Raw genomic sequence first — 18052 nt, 5'->3', positions numbered from 1 at the left:
AAGTTCTTGTAGTAGTAGTTATTGTAAATCGTGATAAGATGTCTCCACGTATGTTACCAACTTTCCCTATATGAGGTAAAACAGAGTTGTCCAGATTCACCTACGAAAACAGCACACAGGTAATACCAGCAACAGATGATCTAGGTTGGTATTAACCAACACATGACCTGCTATAAATACATGTGAATACACTTGATTTCATAGCTGACTACAGGCAGTATCATAGTTTGTTTTAACAAACTCTGTACAGTCACTTACAGCAAAAGTCAAAAACATTTGCATAAAGTTTGTAAAAACCCACTCTATCTTAAGTATAATGTGAAGCTTTCATGGCAGATGTCATTAATAAAATCTCATGCTATCAGATGTCAAATAGTTAAAACTTGTCAACATATCAAAGACTGTCTCTGTCCTCATCCTCAGGGCTATTCATGATGAACAGATCTGCAGATGAGGATAGAGATGGTAAGTTTTAACCATTTGACTTGGCTGATAGCCAAAGAAGATTTTATTAATATATACATTATATGCAATTTTATCTCTCCATTAATAGTTGATCCATAATATTTACCTGGAAATTCCTTGCATCCTGTTGAATGACGAGCAGATCATACTTCCTCTAGAGCATAAACATGTGCGTTTTCCTTACTGTCAAAGAATGTGCTGCATTCAGCACGGCATGAACAACACATTCATACTGCAGTGCCAATGTACCTTCAGGGTTGTGGAAAAAAAAAATTGAACCCTTGATTCCTTAAACTGGAAAATAACTTCATGTCTCAAGAGCAAAGAGTTGAAAGATTATTTTAAGTTATAGTGATAATGTTGGTTGGAAAATTACTTTTAAATGCAAGAAATGGTTAATTACAACAGAAATCAGTTATAGGATGATTGTAACTACAAATTCATCCTGCAACAGAGTGAGAGGTAAATGGGATAGACAAAATAAATACTTAAGTATGAAACAGTAATGATGATACCACATTAAGGCAGGCTATGTGTTGTTGAACTGTATGTTTGTTAATGACAGGCTCCTGCTCAACAAACTATATCAGCATTAAATTAGCTAGCAATTTTGTTATGTAATTTACATACAGATCAGGACTTTTCAGTGTAAGTGCTTATAAAGTTGGCAAATTTGCTTTGAAAATACATATATCATATTCATAAAAAACATACATGTCAGCTCTAGATGCCAGAGTGCTCAATATGCAATTCAAAGTCAGCCAATGATGGTGCATAAAGATCATACTTATATGAGATTTCAGTTTCTCACAGCAAGGAGTATGCTGATGGCTGTCTTCTGGGATGTTGAACTAGGAAATCTGGTAGATATTAACCATTGTTTCAGAAGAGCTTGCTGCCTCCATCATCAGTGTTAAAATGTAAGCAGCAAGCTCCTTTGAAACATCTGTTAATTTTTACCAGACAACACAGTGCAACATCATAGATGATAGCCATCTTCATATTTTTCCCTTGCTATATCACTAATCAAATAAAGGTGACATACTAAACTTCTATTTTACTCCATTCTTTATTATAATTTAAAGGCCACTTAAAATTTAGGCTCCTTGCCTAATCTTCATATAATGGATGCATGGATTGATAGACAAACAAACAAAAGAATGGTTGAGCAGTGCTTAAAAAAAGAAATCACAAAAATATTGGAAAAGGATGGGACTTTGATTTGTACAGGAGCCTAGAAATTTTACAAGCATCCCATATAAAGGGCAAAGCTTCTATTTATATAAAAACAGTACAGTAACAGCAAACAAAATTCTTAAATCACAATATAAAATCACATATGATGGTTCATTTATTTCATTCATACCATGTAAAGGACAAAGTTTCTATTTATAGAAAAGTCAATATAGTAACAGCAAACAAAATTTTTAAATTACAATAGCAAATTACGTATGATGATTCATTTGTTTCACTCATAACTGTACATGTTGTGCTTCATATCTCCTGGGTTCAAAAACACAATAAATTAACATAAAAAAGAGCTGCCAACTTTACTAACTGACTAGCACAACACAGATGACACTCAACCTAACCAGTAAGTTTTTTTGTTAAAGTTAAAAGCCAACAGCATATCCTTATGTAAGTAAAATGCTTCACAGAAAGAAGTCTTCACATGTACACAATTGAACATATGCACTAACCTTAAGATAATGACTGATCCACATTACCTGCAACACATATCACGTGTCACCCACTTAACCAGGAAACAGAAACATAGTTTTTAACCATTGATGCATATGATTTCATAATGACTGGCAATGGTTCCCAGCTTTTTGTAAGTCCTGACATCTATATTCAGAATTTCAGATTTCTGAGACACATGGATATAAATATACAAGGGGAACAAATATAACTTTGGAAACGTTTATGACACCCAAATTGGGAGTTGCTGCCCTAGATAATAAGGTTTTCTTACAGTCTCATAATTTTAATAAACATGATCAAATCTAGTCCACAAAACATCTGACAATTCATGGCATTCACTGTCTTCATCATATGATTTGTAATTGGTAAAAATGTCATAATGATTTAATCAGTAGTAGCATTCTCAGTTTCCTTCACAATGTTGTTGCAATGGCTCACTTTGTTTATTTGTTTCATAAACAGAAAATCTGAAGTGCATAAAACCTCAGTTTATTTCTGTGCAATAACCAAAGAAAGAGACACTTAGCGGGTGTTCCACTCTCATTCACACAAAAAAATTATGTAAATAAGTACCTATCAAACATAAAATGGAGTACATTCCTAAAAATGCATCAACATACCTTACAGACTAATTAGCAAACACCATGGAACAGGGCCTCTCTTGAGAAGCTAACAGTTGCTCAGCTAGTTGAGAATTCCCTGTGTTTTGTGAAATTCAAAGGTTCATTACAATATGCATGACAGCTTGCTACCTGTCCCTATCCTGAATCAGATGTATCCTATCCACATAATCCCACCCTGTTTTCAATATATTTTGTAATATTATCATCCCATCTATACCTTGGTCTCCCAAGTGGTCTTTTCTCTTGAGGCTTTCTAACCAATAAGTACTATTTACCCTGTTCATCTCATCTTCCTTTATTTGGTAAAGCATACACATTAAGAAGCTCCACATTATGCAATTTTCTCCTGCCTCCTCTCACTTCCTCCCTCTTAAATTCAAATATTTTCCTCAGCACTGTTCTCACACAGCCTCAATCTACGTTCTTCCCTCAATGAGACAGATCAAATTTCACATCCATACAAGACAATAAGTAAAAATTATAGTTTGTTACATTTTAATCTTTAGAGTTCTAGGTAAAAGATGGGAAGTTACTAGTTTCTCAGTGGATCCTGGAATCCACCTGTACCTGAAACTTCATCACAGGCATCACAGAAATGACCTGTTTATCATATCATCACAGGAAATGGAAAAAGAGGCAAGAGCTGTTCATAAGTTTGTGATTCCAGAGTTAAGAATGTAAAGAAGCCAACTGTGTTGATCATAATAACTATCAGGATACTGTCCGCTGAATAATCAAACAAGACATACATTTCAGACACTGGTTCTGGCTCATTTCTCAGGTGGAAGGATTAGGTCCCAACTTTGGGGGTCCATTAAAAAAAAGGTAGTCCTTATTAGCAGACTTTGACATTTCATAAGTTTGGCCTCTGTAAATAAACCAACAAAGAAAGGCACAGGTCCTTAAAAATAAACAGGGCATGCAAGAAATCAGGATTAAAGGTAAGAAAAGTAGACAAACAAACAAAGAGCAGGGGATAAAAAGGGGAAAAAAGAAACAAATATGGGGAAAAAATGCCTGCTGCAAAATTTTCTGTCACAGAGAGTATAAACCCCTTCCTTTAACATGGTAAAAGATATAAAGCAGTAACCTTTTCTTACACTTGTATTCAAACAAAGGCCAGCTGTAACCTTCAACATAAGAGCACTGAACTGTGTAGCTATTAAGAATGGTGAAGTCGCATACAACAAATTCTGTTGAATAAATACTTTTGCTTCTCCCAAATAACCATTTACCTTCATTAGATGTTCTTCTCTATGTCAACATCTGTGACATAAAATACCTTACAACCTCTTTAACAAAAGTATTCTAGCATATTGCCAGAAAGAGCACATAATGGTGTACAACATAAAAATACCTGTCACAGAGAGAAGAACTTTAGGAAGGCTTGTGGCGGTATGGGCACATGCAGCGAGCTCTTGTCCACATTTTCCAGCTTCTCCTGGAACTCTGGATCTTGATCTGCAATGCAAGGGTGTCCAATGGATTTCCAAAATAGGCAGCGACAGTTGCGGCATAGTTGGATCATCTCTGCATATTCTTCACGCAGACCAAATGACCTGTGGACCATGTAGGTCTTTAGAACTTGACCTGTATGCAACAGTCATGTCTGACACCTTCAGTACCTTCTGAACCACTGCAATAATTTCATAAAACCCAGTGTAAGAGTCATCTCCTAAAAGTCACCCATATACTTTGTACTTTAAATGTTTCTTTGTACATCCAATGATAGTGATTTTTGAGTATGACCACCAGATGATTCTATGAATTATATGAGGGATCAGAGGTAACAAGATTTAAGGTGTTTTCAAGTTTGGTTTTGAAACTGCTGACCTACCTCATCCCACCTACGTTCCAATTTCCTAAGCACTTTGTAATTATCATTAATGTTCCTCTTGAAGTAAGACGCCATGTTTAAGACACACATAAAACAACTGGCAAATTTTTGTTTTGTGTCACCTACCTTTAGTATTTTAAAAATCAATTGGCATAATAATTTTTTAAATGAATAATAACAGCATTTGGAAATGCTTCTTCTCCTTATTTCTTTATAAGACCTGATTCTATATGTCTGAACTGTTGTCAGGTATTTAAGTTTTTAAACATTTTTGAAAGAATGATTACATATAATTTTATTATATGGTACTGTTAAGTTAAGTTTTGTGACAAGATAATACATTTAGTTTCATCTAAATCTATTTTTAGACAAATTCCTTTGCTGGCCTGTAAGAGAATTTCTGCATTATTATCTTATAATATTTATATTCTCCCTTACAAATCAGCACAATCAAGTACCTACAAATATTAATATTGTGAGGCAAGTTTGTGTATAAATTCTTTGAGATTGAAGATATACATCATAAATACAAATGGTTTCCTCACTTGCGCAGTTTGTGGTAGATACGCTGCCAGTCTATCTGTGGTGAGCAGGACTGTAGCACAAAGTCAATCTGCTGAGGTGTGAAGTGGAAGCGGCACAGCTCCCGCCAAATGCGCTGTTCATCAACAAGATGTCGCATCACACTGTATGCCTTCCCACTGCTCTCAAGATCCTTGTGATCAGCAAGGCGGAGCAGAACCTCACGCACACACTCTTCAGGTAGGTTCTGAAGCTTTGGGAACACATCATCTCCTGGCTGCAACACATCAGCCACAATAACATTCAGGAGACAAAAGATTAACTTTTATAATGTAAACTTTTAATTGTACCTGAAGGAGACAGTTGCAGTGACAATTGAGTGTGACAAAATTATTACAGCTCCATGCTGTTCAAATTTAAAATAACATTTAATGTCATTCCTGTCCAAAATGACATCATTGTGGCAATAAGTGCAATTGACAAGTGAATTATTTGTTATTTTGATATACATTGCCATTTGAGGTCTGTTTTATTCACTCCCTTTATTACATTTGTCTAACTATAAACGAAAGTAATTCAGTTTCTGTTTGACAAAATGAAATGTTGGTAAAATTTAAAATGTCTTTTACCTCTCTAATCTGTATGTGATTTGCTATGGACAGTATGCGATTGATAGTGCGTAGATGCTGCTCCCATAGAAGGGTGCTGCCTAAAGGACGACCCCAACAGGCACAGTCGACCATGACACGCAGCTGGTGAAGTAGCTTGTTCAACATGTGAATGTTCTGCTGACTAGCTGACACTGCAAACAAATGCAACAGTAACTGTTAAACGTTTTCAGAACCCAAACACAGAACTTTACCAGTCTGGGCATTATTTATTCTTTACATATTAATACCCAGATGTTTAAATTCTACATTTCACTGACATGTATGTGTGTAAGTTATCTACTTCAGTTTGCATTTCTGTCATGAGAAGATGCTGGAGATGAAAAATATATATGAGGATGAAATATAAATTTATTTTAACTGATTATATTTCAATCATTTATGAAACCATAATTTCCTACAATTTACAATTCCTGATTAGCTGGGTCTTAAAGGGTTAATACTTCTATATTTAACACTTCTCTGTGTTCTACATAAACTATAAGTTTGCATTTTTAAGGCATATGATAAAATCTCATGATGTTCATGTATGTACAAAATTCACTTTGACAGATTAATTTATTAAATTCATTTAATACAAGAGTTTCCTTTTCCAATTGAAAATACCTGTGTAATTCTCTTTAGATGGTTGTTTGGCCCACAGGTTTAACATTCCTTTTAAACATCTAACAGAAAATTTGTTTAAGTAAAGGAGTGAAGAAGTGAAACGCTTGCAGTACGGTGTAAAGCATTAAATCCACTGACTGTTAAACATGGAGGAACATCCAGTAGAAATGCAAAGTAGAGTATCTGCTGCACAATATAACCAAACCTTGGTATGCAACTTCCTCCAGCATGTTGAAGAGCACTTTCTGAGCACATCCTGACAGCATTGTCAGCTTCTGTGTGATAAGGAGATCTAGCAGCTTGCAGATGTAGTTAAATCGACGTACATCATGCACAGCACTTCGGAAGTCAAGGCGCTTAAACGCATCACTTAAGCCATTGAACCCTGCAATCTGCAGACATACAAAAGATACAGGTAAAGAAATTATAAAGTAAACTTTCTGTAGGGCATGCAGGATTACTGAAAGAAGTCCTAAGCTTTCCTTACTTAAAATCAGATTAATATAACGAGCAATATTTGACAGTTAGATATTCATGTCAGGTTAGTATTTTGTTTTTGTACATTTCCATTAAAATTCCAGCTTATAAAATTCACTTAGCATTTACAGATAAAAACTGATCAAAAACATGTCAACCTTATGGTCTAGGGGTAAAATGCTGATCTCCCATCTAAGGACTGAATCAAGTGCAGTCTGTGTGTGTGTAAAGAAAAGAAATAACAAAACATGATTTCAACCTTTCAGGATCATATATTTTTTAACACATGACAGCTCAAAAGGTTCAGTTTGTTTCATTACATTTCAATAACTGAAACTTGATTGGAACATAACTTCCAGATTGCTGGGGCACATATGACAAATAAATCCATTTTACTGTCCATTTGTTTCATAAATAATTAACAACCAAGAGTCATGTAAATTATATTAAGATTTTAGGGACTGTTTGCTTCAGCCCAACATTCAGCCTGGAAGGATTAATATTAACAAATTCCCTTAAGCTTCACAAAACTAGCTCTCTGATAAAGGGTCTTCTTTGAAGAGCTTATAGTTACACATCTAGTGAATAAATTCCATATGAGGCAAGGAATTTCTATACAAGCTGAGTGGCTATCAGTTTTTCAAGAAGGGCTATACTCCATGGAGTCAGCCAATCCGTGAGACAGTCAATTAGCAAGTTAAATAGTCAGTCAAGTGAGATTTATAAGTGAAGTTTAAACTATTTTTAACTGTCTATGTTACAAACTAAAGCCATATTTTGGCATTTCTGCCACACAAGCATTACAATGAAACAAAATAATTATCATTAATATCATAATTTGTAAAAGTCTTCAAATTCTGAGAATCTTTCATTTTCTGTTTCACTGGTTAAGTTCTAATCACTACTGAACTTATTACAATTGTGGGAACACTAATGCCGAAATGACGAGTGATGCTCTCACCTCTCGTGTACACTTGATAGTGATGTGACAATGTGGCTGCACTGCACCATCTGGAACAGCATTAACATGATTCAGACACAAAAATAAAGATTTTCCAGGATAGCCAAGCAAACCAAACAATGCTCTAATTGCTCGTGCAGATGAAAACTCGCACTTCCAGAATAGAGTTAATTTAGATTAAATGTAATATCAGATACATCTTGAGTGTGTCTGTAGATTTTGTGGGTTTGTGCAGGTGCATGCACAAGTGTGCGTGTATTAAACTTTACAATTATGTTTTGTATCTCATTTGTGGACCAAAAGAGGATTAACAAATACTCTTTCGAAAAGTCCAATACAAAAATTAGAAGGCATAATAAATATGTCATTTAAACTTCACTACATGAATAGGAAACGATGAGTGCACAATAATACTCCTTCGAAAATTACAGCACAAAAACAAGTCGGCCTACTACGTCGTTTGGACTTACCTGCGCCTGTTTTCTTGCTGTGGAACGCTTGCAATCCCAGGTTGTCCGACATCAAGTTCTCTCTGTCTTCCTCATCAAGCCTGCGATATAATAATGAACATGATATATCAAGGTGGTTTGCTCCAGCTGAGAAATCTCTAAATACGTTCTTTGTTATTTCCTAATATTCACTTATGCTCATTCATTACAAATACACATCTTTCTCTGCACACTAGAAAATTACCCGTCAATAATGACGGGAAAATCTAAAGCAGTACTAAAAAAACAGCAAGGAAAACGCAATATACTACTGAGACAGTTTTCAAGCACGATGGATGGGTTGAAAACATCAGGTTTATTAGCAACCTCTAAATATTTTTTGCTTCTTACATGACTTTCGAATCCTTCAACTGAAAACAATCACCAATCACACCACACATATTTAAACATTGTATTTATTCATAAGTTTGCAATACAAAATCAAGGTCCTCTGAACATACACTGTTCTTGCAACAAACATTTTACAAAAGAAGTGGATCAGTAGAAAAGAATGAAACAATTTTTAAAACGCATTCGCTTGTTTGTTAATGAGGAGATTAGTAAGAAGATGAGTTGGAAAGAGTCAATTACGAATCTAATGTTGAAAAGATAAGCTTATGTTTTTGCGTTGCCTGCAGTCTAATAATGATTTAAAATTGGTTACCAACCACACTTGTTTATTATATAGATAGATAATCAACAATACAAAACAACACACTGTGTAGTAAATGGGTAAACATTTATTTTTACATGTAGGCTGGATGGAAAGTATTTTGGAGTGACAGCAGGCTGGAAAACTTCGAGAGTAAAATTCCGTAGTTAAAAACTGTTGTATTTACACTGACAGGACATATTTAAACACACGCCAAATGCATAAAACCGCGCTATTATTAGTGTTATCAAGAAATACGAGTCTGCTAGTTCGACTTCGTTTAGTCAAAGTAATTTCTGCAGTAACTGTTTACTTCTAAACAATAGAAAGTCACATTAATAATAAAATCTCTGGTAATGATAAGCAAAGCCGTTATCAGCACATACATTAACACCTACTGAGTGCTTACTTCTCTCGGCTCCAGTTTTTTCCTAAACTATGCACAGTTTGCTGTGTGGGTCTCCTAGTACCCCTCAAAACAATTTGTTCCATGGACGGATTTGACGTCTCATTGTCAGGATAGGGCAAAACAAATTAAAATTCATCGCTCTGATGGTGGACTCAGTACGTACCTCCGAAACGTCGGTAAACCTCTACGACACTTCACGGTGCATTAACCCAGAAGGTTGTCATCTTCATACAAGGGCTGTCATTGTGTCCAAGCACCATGCTATTAAAGATAATAGAGAGAGAGTGGAGACAAAGCTCCGTGTATTCTTAACGATGGCATGAGCTGAGTGGTCTGCTTCAAGGTCCAGAAACTTTTTCATCGGTTAACGAGTTTTTGATGGACCGTGAATATAGGGATGAGTGATCCACAACATTGGTATGGCAACAGCGGTGTCTCTGTCGGGAATCGAACGCCAGCTGTCCAACCCATACTTTACTCAGATGGACCCTTCGGTGCTCTTTTATATTTGATCGATACACACCAAAATAATCCCTCAACACCAAATTCCATTGAAATCTGTTAAATAGTTTTCGACATGAGATAACGCGGACGGGCAAACATGATCTCTGTCAATGATTCGTTCATTTCAAACACATAGTGTAAATTGCACATGCAGATGATACCAGGTACAAATATGCAAATTAGGCTCCGAAACAAAACACAGACCGAAATAGCGGTTGGGCGACGGGTGAACGACCGAAGGGAGACGTGAGAGGGGCAGACATAATTCACACTGTGCATCGCCTCTGGCGTGTGTTCCGGGTTCCGTCTGCATACCAACGACACGTGAATTGCAGGCGGTCCCCGCTTTTACGGCGCAAATGTTCCTGCAAAATCAATCGCAAATTAGGCCCTCTTTCGCTGGTGCCAGGACAAAGTCTTTTCAAGAAGTCCTCACAAATCAGGTTAACTGATTTCTTTAAAATATCTACGCAGATTATTTTATTTAGTGTTCTGTCTGACGACAGGTCCATATGAACAGGATCCTTCCATCCTTTTCTCGGACTGGGACCTGTTCATATACGTTCTTGGCAGATGATCCAGAAGTGGTTTGCCATTGCCTTCTTCTGTGTGTGAATGGAGTAATTGTTGGGATGCCACGGAGAAACCGGGGAAGCCCCCGGAGGAAAACTCCGAGTTTCCTAGACCATGGCCTTGCCCAACACAAGTTATAAATTCGGGCACCGCCGGGAATCGAACCCGAGACCCCAGGATTACAAGGCCAGGAATTTTTATTTTGTTAAATTACAGATGCCACAAAATATGCCCTAAAACTACAATCATATTGCAATCGTGATTTTTGGACCAACACCCCTTCACTCTGACACAGCGAGTTTTCCAATAGAAGTCTGATGTTTTTGGTTACAAGACAGGATCCTTTTTTTTACAAATGAGAGTGGAAATGAGATATTCGATCAAACACAACATACACACGCACAATTCCATTGTGCTATAAACTAGTGAGACAGACGTTTAAATTCAGTTAGGTACTTCAGAAATTTAGAAATTCCTTAAAACCGACAAAACATTTCTATATCGATATTCTTAATGTTTCCGATATCGATACGGAATTCCATATCGACTTATATCACTATAATATACGACTACGTACTATGCAGCAAGGCTAGTGATTTCCATTGCAGTTCCAAGTTGAAAACAATGGGAAATAAACATGGTAAGAAAGAGAGAAAATAGGAAAAGGATAAAGATATTAAAAAATCAGGACTTCGTATTTCAATTGGACTCTTCCACTCGTAAGCATGTAAAACGAAGAGAAAGTAGTACAAAGGAAACATTAAAATCAGGATTTTTAGGCCAGTACTTCGAAATAGAACATGAATGGTCGGAAATTGCTGAAATTGTGTATGGACATCGTGTCAAACGTAAGTAATAAAAATTCATACTCTTTCGTGTCACAACATTTGTAATAAATTCACACGAAAGCATCAAAGTCGCGAGATGCAAGAAACGCGCACAGAATTCATTATACGTAAATAAAGGTGTTACAATTGAATCCAAACATATTCAAGTGACGCATATTAACAAAGACAACAATTAAATATGCAATATGAAATGCAAAGATCAAAAACGTTTTCGAAAATTATGAAACTGTCCGTAAGCATTGAATGTAGCATACAGATGGCAGCATGTGTACCAAGACTTTCCGAACTGGAATGGTGATGGCGTGCTTTGGTAGTGACTCGAAAATAAGATTGTTCTATAATGTAATAACATTGAAATATCTGAGTGTTTAATTTCCCGCAATCGATAATATAACAAATAAGATGCCTAAACATAGATAATTTGCGTCACGTCACTGCGCATCAACTTCTGCGCAGATGCCCCCTTAACTTAACCTAAGTAACCCAACTCAACCCAACAGGTGTATTAAGCGTCACCTCAACATGGCGACCTGCGCACGAAATTTCGAAATAGACCATCGATAGTCGGAAATTGCTGAAATTTTGTATGCACGTCGTGCCAAAGGTAAGTAATAAAAATTCATACTCTTTCGTGTCACAACACTTTTAATAAATTCACACGAAGGCATCAAAGTCGCGAGGTGGAAGAAACGCGTAACCGGCCACCATCACTAATATCCGACTTTGCCAACAAGGTGTTACGCACTCGATATATTTTAAAATAAAATTTGAACATGTGTATTAATAATACTTAAGCGTAAGCAGACCACATATGCAATTCAACAACTACAATTGCGTAAAATCATCCATACGTGACGTGTGCCAATTGTGTTGTGAGGTCCACAAGTAGGTAACCAATGTGAAAACTTTGAAGTATATAGCTATGGTAGTGCTCAAACACAAGATTGTTCTATACTTTAAGAACATTCAAATATTTGAGTGTTTAATTTCCCACAATTCATAATAGAACTCATACGATGCCTTAACATAGACAATTTGCATCACGTCTCTGCGCATCATCTTCTGCGCAGATGCCCCATTAACCTAACCTAACCCAACAAGGGTATTCTGCGTCAGCTGAACATGGCGACCTGAGCACGAATTTTAGAAACAGACCATGCATTGTCGGAAATTCTTGAAATTTTGTTTGGACGTCGTGCCACAGGTAAACAATAAAAATAAATACTCTTTTCTATCACAACACTTGTAATAAATTCACACGACGGCATCAAAGTCGTGAAGTGGAACAAACGCGAAATCGGCCACGATCACCAACATCCGACTTTATCAACAAGGAATTATGCACAAAGACGTTTGTTTATATTTTCTATCTGGTGCCTATACGTGTAAAGATAAGTCACAGCACTACCAAAGTCACAAAATGAGTTCAGAAACATGTTTATGGCGAAGAAACAGATAGTGACTACGGTTATGTAAGCGCGATGTAGCTTCATACGAAAGGATTCGCGCACAGAATTCATCATACGTAAATAAAGGTGATGCAATTGAATCCAAACACATTGAAGTGACGGAAATTATAAAAAATAACAAATAAATATGCAATATGGCTTGCTGTTTCGGTCAGGTAAATTAATAACCCGTAACGTAAAGACATGCACAAGTGACGTGAGCAATTGTCTTTCGAGGTCAACAAGAAGGTAACCAATGTAATATCTTTGAAGTGTAAATTCATGGTATTGACTCGAACACGATTTTTTCTATATTGTAAGAACATTGAAATATTTTAGTGTTTAGTTTCCCGCAATCGATAATAGAACTCGTACGATGCCTTAACATAGACAATTTGCATCACGTCACTGCGCATCACTTTCTGAGCAGAGGAACATCTTCTTCTTCTTCTTCTTCTTCTTCTTCTTCTTCTCTCTCTCTCTTTTTACCAAATCACTTGATCTGTAATTACACGCAAACCATTGTAATACTCATACATAGTTCAATTCCGCCTGTTGGCTACCGCCCCTCTCAGCGCGGATACTCTCCTTTAGATCTTTATATATCCTGACCTGTTCATATGTCCCGTCGCTCTGCTTTGTATCATGCTGCGAGGAGAACACGCATGTTTCGCGTGCTTTCTTTCTGTTATTTTGGCATGAACGCTACGGATGCTACATTGCACGTTGGTGGAAATACATCGGTTCTGGATATCATGGAATATTAACCTACCGAAAAATATTTCAAATAATGAGATTTTTATGTCAATTCACGTGCCAGGCTCTGTTGTGACCGATATGGACCGCTCAATACAAAACTGTCTAAATTCCTCCCAATTATGTTCATTTTAACATATTCTTCAGGTATTTTTGTTCTAAATATAGATTTTCAACTTGATCTCATAGTCATTAGCTAGAACTCAAGCTATTTAAACCTACATCTGAAACAGACCTGAGTACGATCAACAGCATTTAATATTGCTGCAGTGCATTTTCTTTAAAGAATTAGAATAGAATAAAACAGGGCAGAACAGAATAGAATATAGCCAAATAAGTAATTAAGTGGATACTGTAAAACTGTAACACATAAAGGGAGAAAATTATGGCACAGGAAAATTCACAAAGTGATGAAAAGAAATGATTTCAAGGAACGAGAGTGAAATTATAAGCAGTTATCAGACTTTCTAGATGCAGTGGAGAAGAATATGGAGCGGCAAAAAGTAAAAGGAGCAGGAAAGAGAGGTAATGAGGCGGAGAAGAAGATAAAATGAGGAAATGGACAAAGATGATTTAATGCAGAAATAGCGTGAATGCTTAATTGCATCACAGACCCCAGCTTTACTATTACTGATTACCCAGGGAAAATGTTATCGCTGGCGATGCGTACAGCAATGCAACCCTTAGCCCCACACTCTTGCATCTTCTTCACATGCGGTAATACACCAGGCCTCTACTTACCATCTGCCACTGAAGCTGATTTGCTCTGTACTGAAGCTGCCAAGAGAACTGCATCTGAAACAGAAACACGAAGGACTTACTCGGAAACAAGAGCTGGTAGATATGTTATAAAGGAAACGCAACAATACATACACAATTCTGAGTAGCAACATAAGATAAACGGATTTGAGGTTTTCACGGCGGTGAATCTGAAGATGGCTGTCTTCTGGGTTGTTAATGCGCCGTGTAGTCTGATAGAAGTTTGCCGACTTTTTCAGAAGTCCTTTCTGCCTCCATCACGATGCGATGATCGCCTTGATGATGGAGGCAGCAAGGACCTCTAAAACGTCGGTAAACTTCTATCAGACTACACGGCGCATTAACAACCCAGAAGACAGCCATCTTCATAAGACAAACGACTTCCAAGACCTAAGCGTAGAAACCGGACAATATTAGAAAAAAAATATTTAGAGAAACAGTTTGTGAAGATGACTGAAATGGTTGAATAGACCCGGAACAGGATCTAGCGGTGAGCTCGTATATACTTCAAAATTAATCATTCAAAACTATTCTGTATTTAAACGCTATGAAACGAATGCACTTAATAACTTTCTGTTTTAATTGATCAAAGAAGACAATGTATAGACCTGGTAGTTTTGATTTTCTCACAAGGTATCCCAAACAAATTTTTTTATTCATTATCCGATTTCTCAATATGTGCTGCCTGTCCCAAATGTGGTATCCTCCATGTAGCAATGCTAACAATATCAGACCAAGGCGAAGAAAAGTTATGAACGCCGTTTACTTTTCGTTTACCTACATCTCTCGGTAACACTAGAGTCCCTCGATTCTCATTTGTCTGCCCTCGATTTTAGCTATCTCAGGTGGATCGATGGCGCTGCCATAGCAACGTGAGAAACAAAGTCAACTCGCGGATAAACAGAAGCTACGAGGTTCGATCTGATGACCTGTCTGAACTCCCAAAGTTTTGAAGCAACAGGGTCAAATAGCTTACACGATCGTTACAAGAAAGTAACACCTTGCCTAGCTACTGAGTCGATTGAAATGCATGGTTACTTATGACGAACAACACATTCAACAAACGAAACCCCACTTGAAAACTATCTTCAACTCCTCTGGTTTGCAGAAGCATTTTCCTCCTGGTTATACAGAGGGAAGTATCACTCTGTCACTCATATATTCAAACATGAAATTCTTGTACACAGGTTACGGGAAATTACAGGATAAACTTTTAATAACTGTCAAGAACATAATTTCAGTGCAAAAAGGACCTTTTATTTGTGGGCCTCGGAGTGAATCTCCCGTAGCTGGTATGGAAAAAACTAAATAAATTATTTTAAACAAAACAAAGAATCAACTCTATGCGGAACATGTAATTTGCATAGGATCAAGGAACAACGTACGTATTCAAAACTTCATTAGGAGAAACTCGAGAAAAGAGACCACTTGGAAGAAGTAGAGATAGATGGAAGTGCAATATTGACATGGATCTTTTAGAATTTGACTAAGCACTCGACCACAACGTTCAGTGTATCTTTGAGAAATATGGTGTTAAATGTGAACTGAACTGAACTCGTTCAGGAGTACGGTCCAGTGGCTACCTTCTGTGAACACAGTGATGAATATTCGTGTTCATAACAACAGTAAATGTACTGACCACCTGCTTTACCATCAACTGATCCAGTGTAATCAGGCCATGTGCCATGCAGTCAGTGAATATATAACTCCAGAACTTCATGTAGCCTAGAAAAAATGCAAGTAAGTCCTTTGAACATACAGAGTGTTCCAAATAGATATATACACACATTCAACAAATGAAATAAAGACATTTTAATAAACCAAAACATTACATACGTCAGTTATGGTACTTGGTAAATAAGCAAATCTAGTGTAGGTGTTCAAAATGACCACTTTCACCTCCGCGATGCTGAGACAACAATGTAATAATAATCCATTGTTCTCTCTATTAAGTCAGATAAGCAGATTTCTCATTCAGTATACGAAGAATGAAGGACACAACAGTTCAACCGAACCAAGAGACCCCTTCAGTCAGCATATTTTACTTTTACTCTTTTGCTTTTTGTAAAATGACGCCGTATTTTTATTTGTGTTTCTTAGACGTTTGTTTTGAGAACTACAGTGCAATGACATTTTAGTTAGAGAATGCAGTGTGAAAGAACGCAGAAGCAAGAATCGTGATTCTTAAAGGTCCTATTACATATTTGCCTGAAATAACAGAGTAAAATTACTTTTAAAAAACATTGGTCCATGTGGCCAACTTCTAGGTCAGATTTTGAACTGGATACATCTAGAATAAGAAGCATAATTATAACCACTTGATCATCTGTCTAGCTGGGGTCTGTACATAAGCTACTTATAGAGCATTTTATAGAATGTAACTTCAGTGTGTTTGGTTTTCCAGCAGTAACATTTTTTGTATTTGTCATTTTTTCTACGACACACCTTTGGATGAAACAGAGTGGGGCGGACAGGTGCAAAGTTTTTGGGTACCACTTTGTCAAATTTTCGAAACAGAAAACATCATTAATTTCTCCGGCGTTTTCTCGTCAAGAGGAACTTCTTTTCTTTTTAAGCTATTTCCGTTTAAGACGCGCCTTTTGGAAGGACGATAGTGGGACGTCTGGATTTTGGCTATTGTATATTAATATATTTGCCGCAGGAAGTTAGTAGCATTTTTGAATAAACTGCCACGGCGTTTTGATAAATCGTCACCATTTCTAGAGGCCGGCCCTGGATTCGATAAGAATGAGTGAATGTGGTCCCTCGTCTTTAATGTTGAGGACCCCCCCGATTTAAATTCGAAGCCCGCTTCAAATGCTGGTCTGTGTAAAGTCAGTCTTTCGTTTTCGGAATTTATCTAATAAGTTGTACGTAAACAATTCTAATCAACCTATTTAAATGATCGCGGCTCGCCGAGACAAAGGGATTACTCTCGCAGACTATTGGTCTGTCGTTGTGACGTCACTTCCCAGCTGAAGGTCGCCCTTAGACCCGAGGTCACAACAAAATCGCCTCACTTCCTATTACTTACGTATAAGATTCAATATCGAGAGACATGTTATGAATTCTTGCTCCACAAACACAAATCCTTTTTCATGCAGCCTGGAATTCACGCTATATACTACCAACGCATTTGAAACTATACAAAACTGCATCCCACACCTCTTTAAAAACAATTCACAACTGGTATATTTCAATAATAGTTTACCTGGTACAGGGGTCAATAAATTCAAACAACTTCAAGGTCAATGCAAACAGAATACTACATACTCTTAAAATAGATGTACTTCCTTTCTCCTAATTTAGTTTTATCTGAGTATGAAGAAAATTCAAAAGTTATTTTCTTGATAAACACCATTTTGACTTGGAAAGAACACATTATATCGATTCAATCAGCTGAGATAGTAAACAAACCTCGTAGTCGTCGTATCCATGTTCTCTTGCTGTATCCCTTGACGACCACATTCTAGGATCTTCTTCTTTTCCCAACCTTCTTCTGTTTTTACCCATTCTTCTCCTGGTGAACGCCAATCTTTTGATATGAAAGGCATAGTCTTGTGTTTTGCTAATTAAGAAGTCACCAGGAACACAACGTACTTTAGACACATCAAATGTAAAACTGTACTACCAAAACATTAAAGCGCATGGCTTTGTTGTCTGGTTTGACGTCTTCCAATCAGCTGACAGAATCATATGTTCGCATCACCGTCCATTTTCACAACAAATTTCTCCTTTTGCTATTGTTGCTA

General features: G+C 36.8%; 1 protein-coding gene and 1 long non-coding RNA gene across 4 annotated transcripts; one reads left to right on the top strand and one right to left on the bottom strand.

Moving 5' to 3' along the window:
• Positions 1 to 43: 43 nt before the first annotated feature.
• On the top strand, positions 44 to 6184 carry LOC147873193 (uncharacterized). The gene is made up of 2 exons (XR_015536125.1): positions 44 to 119; positions 5183 to 6184. It is a non-coding gene; the product is annotated as an uncharacterized LOC147873193 (long non-coding RNA).
• On the bottom strand, positions 1725 to 18012 carry LOC110831657 (F-box only protein 32). 3 transcript variants are annotated; one of them, XM_022067899.2, is made up of 9 exons: positions 17718 to 18012; positions 14283 to 14336; positions 13398 to 13553; positions 8334 to 8413; positions 7864 to 7913; positions 6631 to 6817; positions 5781 to 5953; positions 5175 to 5428; positions 1725 to 4351 (listed from the first exon to the last, which is right to left on the bottom strand). In XM_022067899.2, the coding sequence occupies exons 1-9, from the start codon at positions 17852 to 17854 to the stop codon at positions 4153 to 4155; spliced, it is 1290 nt and encodes a 429-aa protein (XP_021923591.2). In that variant the 5' UTR covers positions 17855 to 18012; the 3' UTR covers positions 1725 to 4152. The 3 variants fall into 3 exon arrangements, with proteins under 3 accessions (XP_021923591.2, XP_087208650.1, XP_021923592.1); XM_087352524.1 differs by lacking the exon at positions 17718 to 18012 and adding an exon at positions 17335 to 17684; XM_022067900.2 differs by lacking the exon at positions 13398 to 13553 and having other exon boundaries at positions 17718 to 18011.
• Between the last annotated feature and the right edge of the window lie 40 nt (positions 18013 to 18052).

Source organism: Zootermopsis nevadensis, unplaced genomic scaffold, assembly GCF_977971745.1.
Source record: "Zootermopsis nevadensis isolate Lab colony 2312 unplaced genomic scaffold, Znev_1.0 Znev_ptg000021l, whole genome shotgun sequence".
Classification (NCBI taxonomy): Eukaryota; Metazoa; Arthropoda; class Insecta; order Blattodea; family Termopsidae; genus Zootermopsis; species Zootermopsis nevadensis.
The sequence above is the reverse complement of the archived record's forward strand: the minus strand, read 5'-3'. Positions and strand labels throughout refer to the sequence as shown.

Bases quoted from the DNA above. Each gene is read 5' to 3' on its own strand.
- LOC110831657 (XM_022067899.2), bottom strand. From the start codon at position 17,854: ATGCCTTTCATATCAAAAGATTGGCGTTCACCAGGAGAAGAATGGGTA. The intron at 14,337-17,717 runs GTTTGTTTACTA...TTTCTGTTTCAG, and splicing joins ATGGATACGACGACTACGAG to ATGCAGTTCTCTTGGCAGCT. The intron at 5,954-6,630 runs GTTTGGTTATAT...ATTTGTTTGCAG, and splicing joins GGAGGAAGTTGCATACCAAG to TGTCAGCTAGTCAGCAGAAC.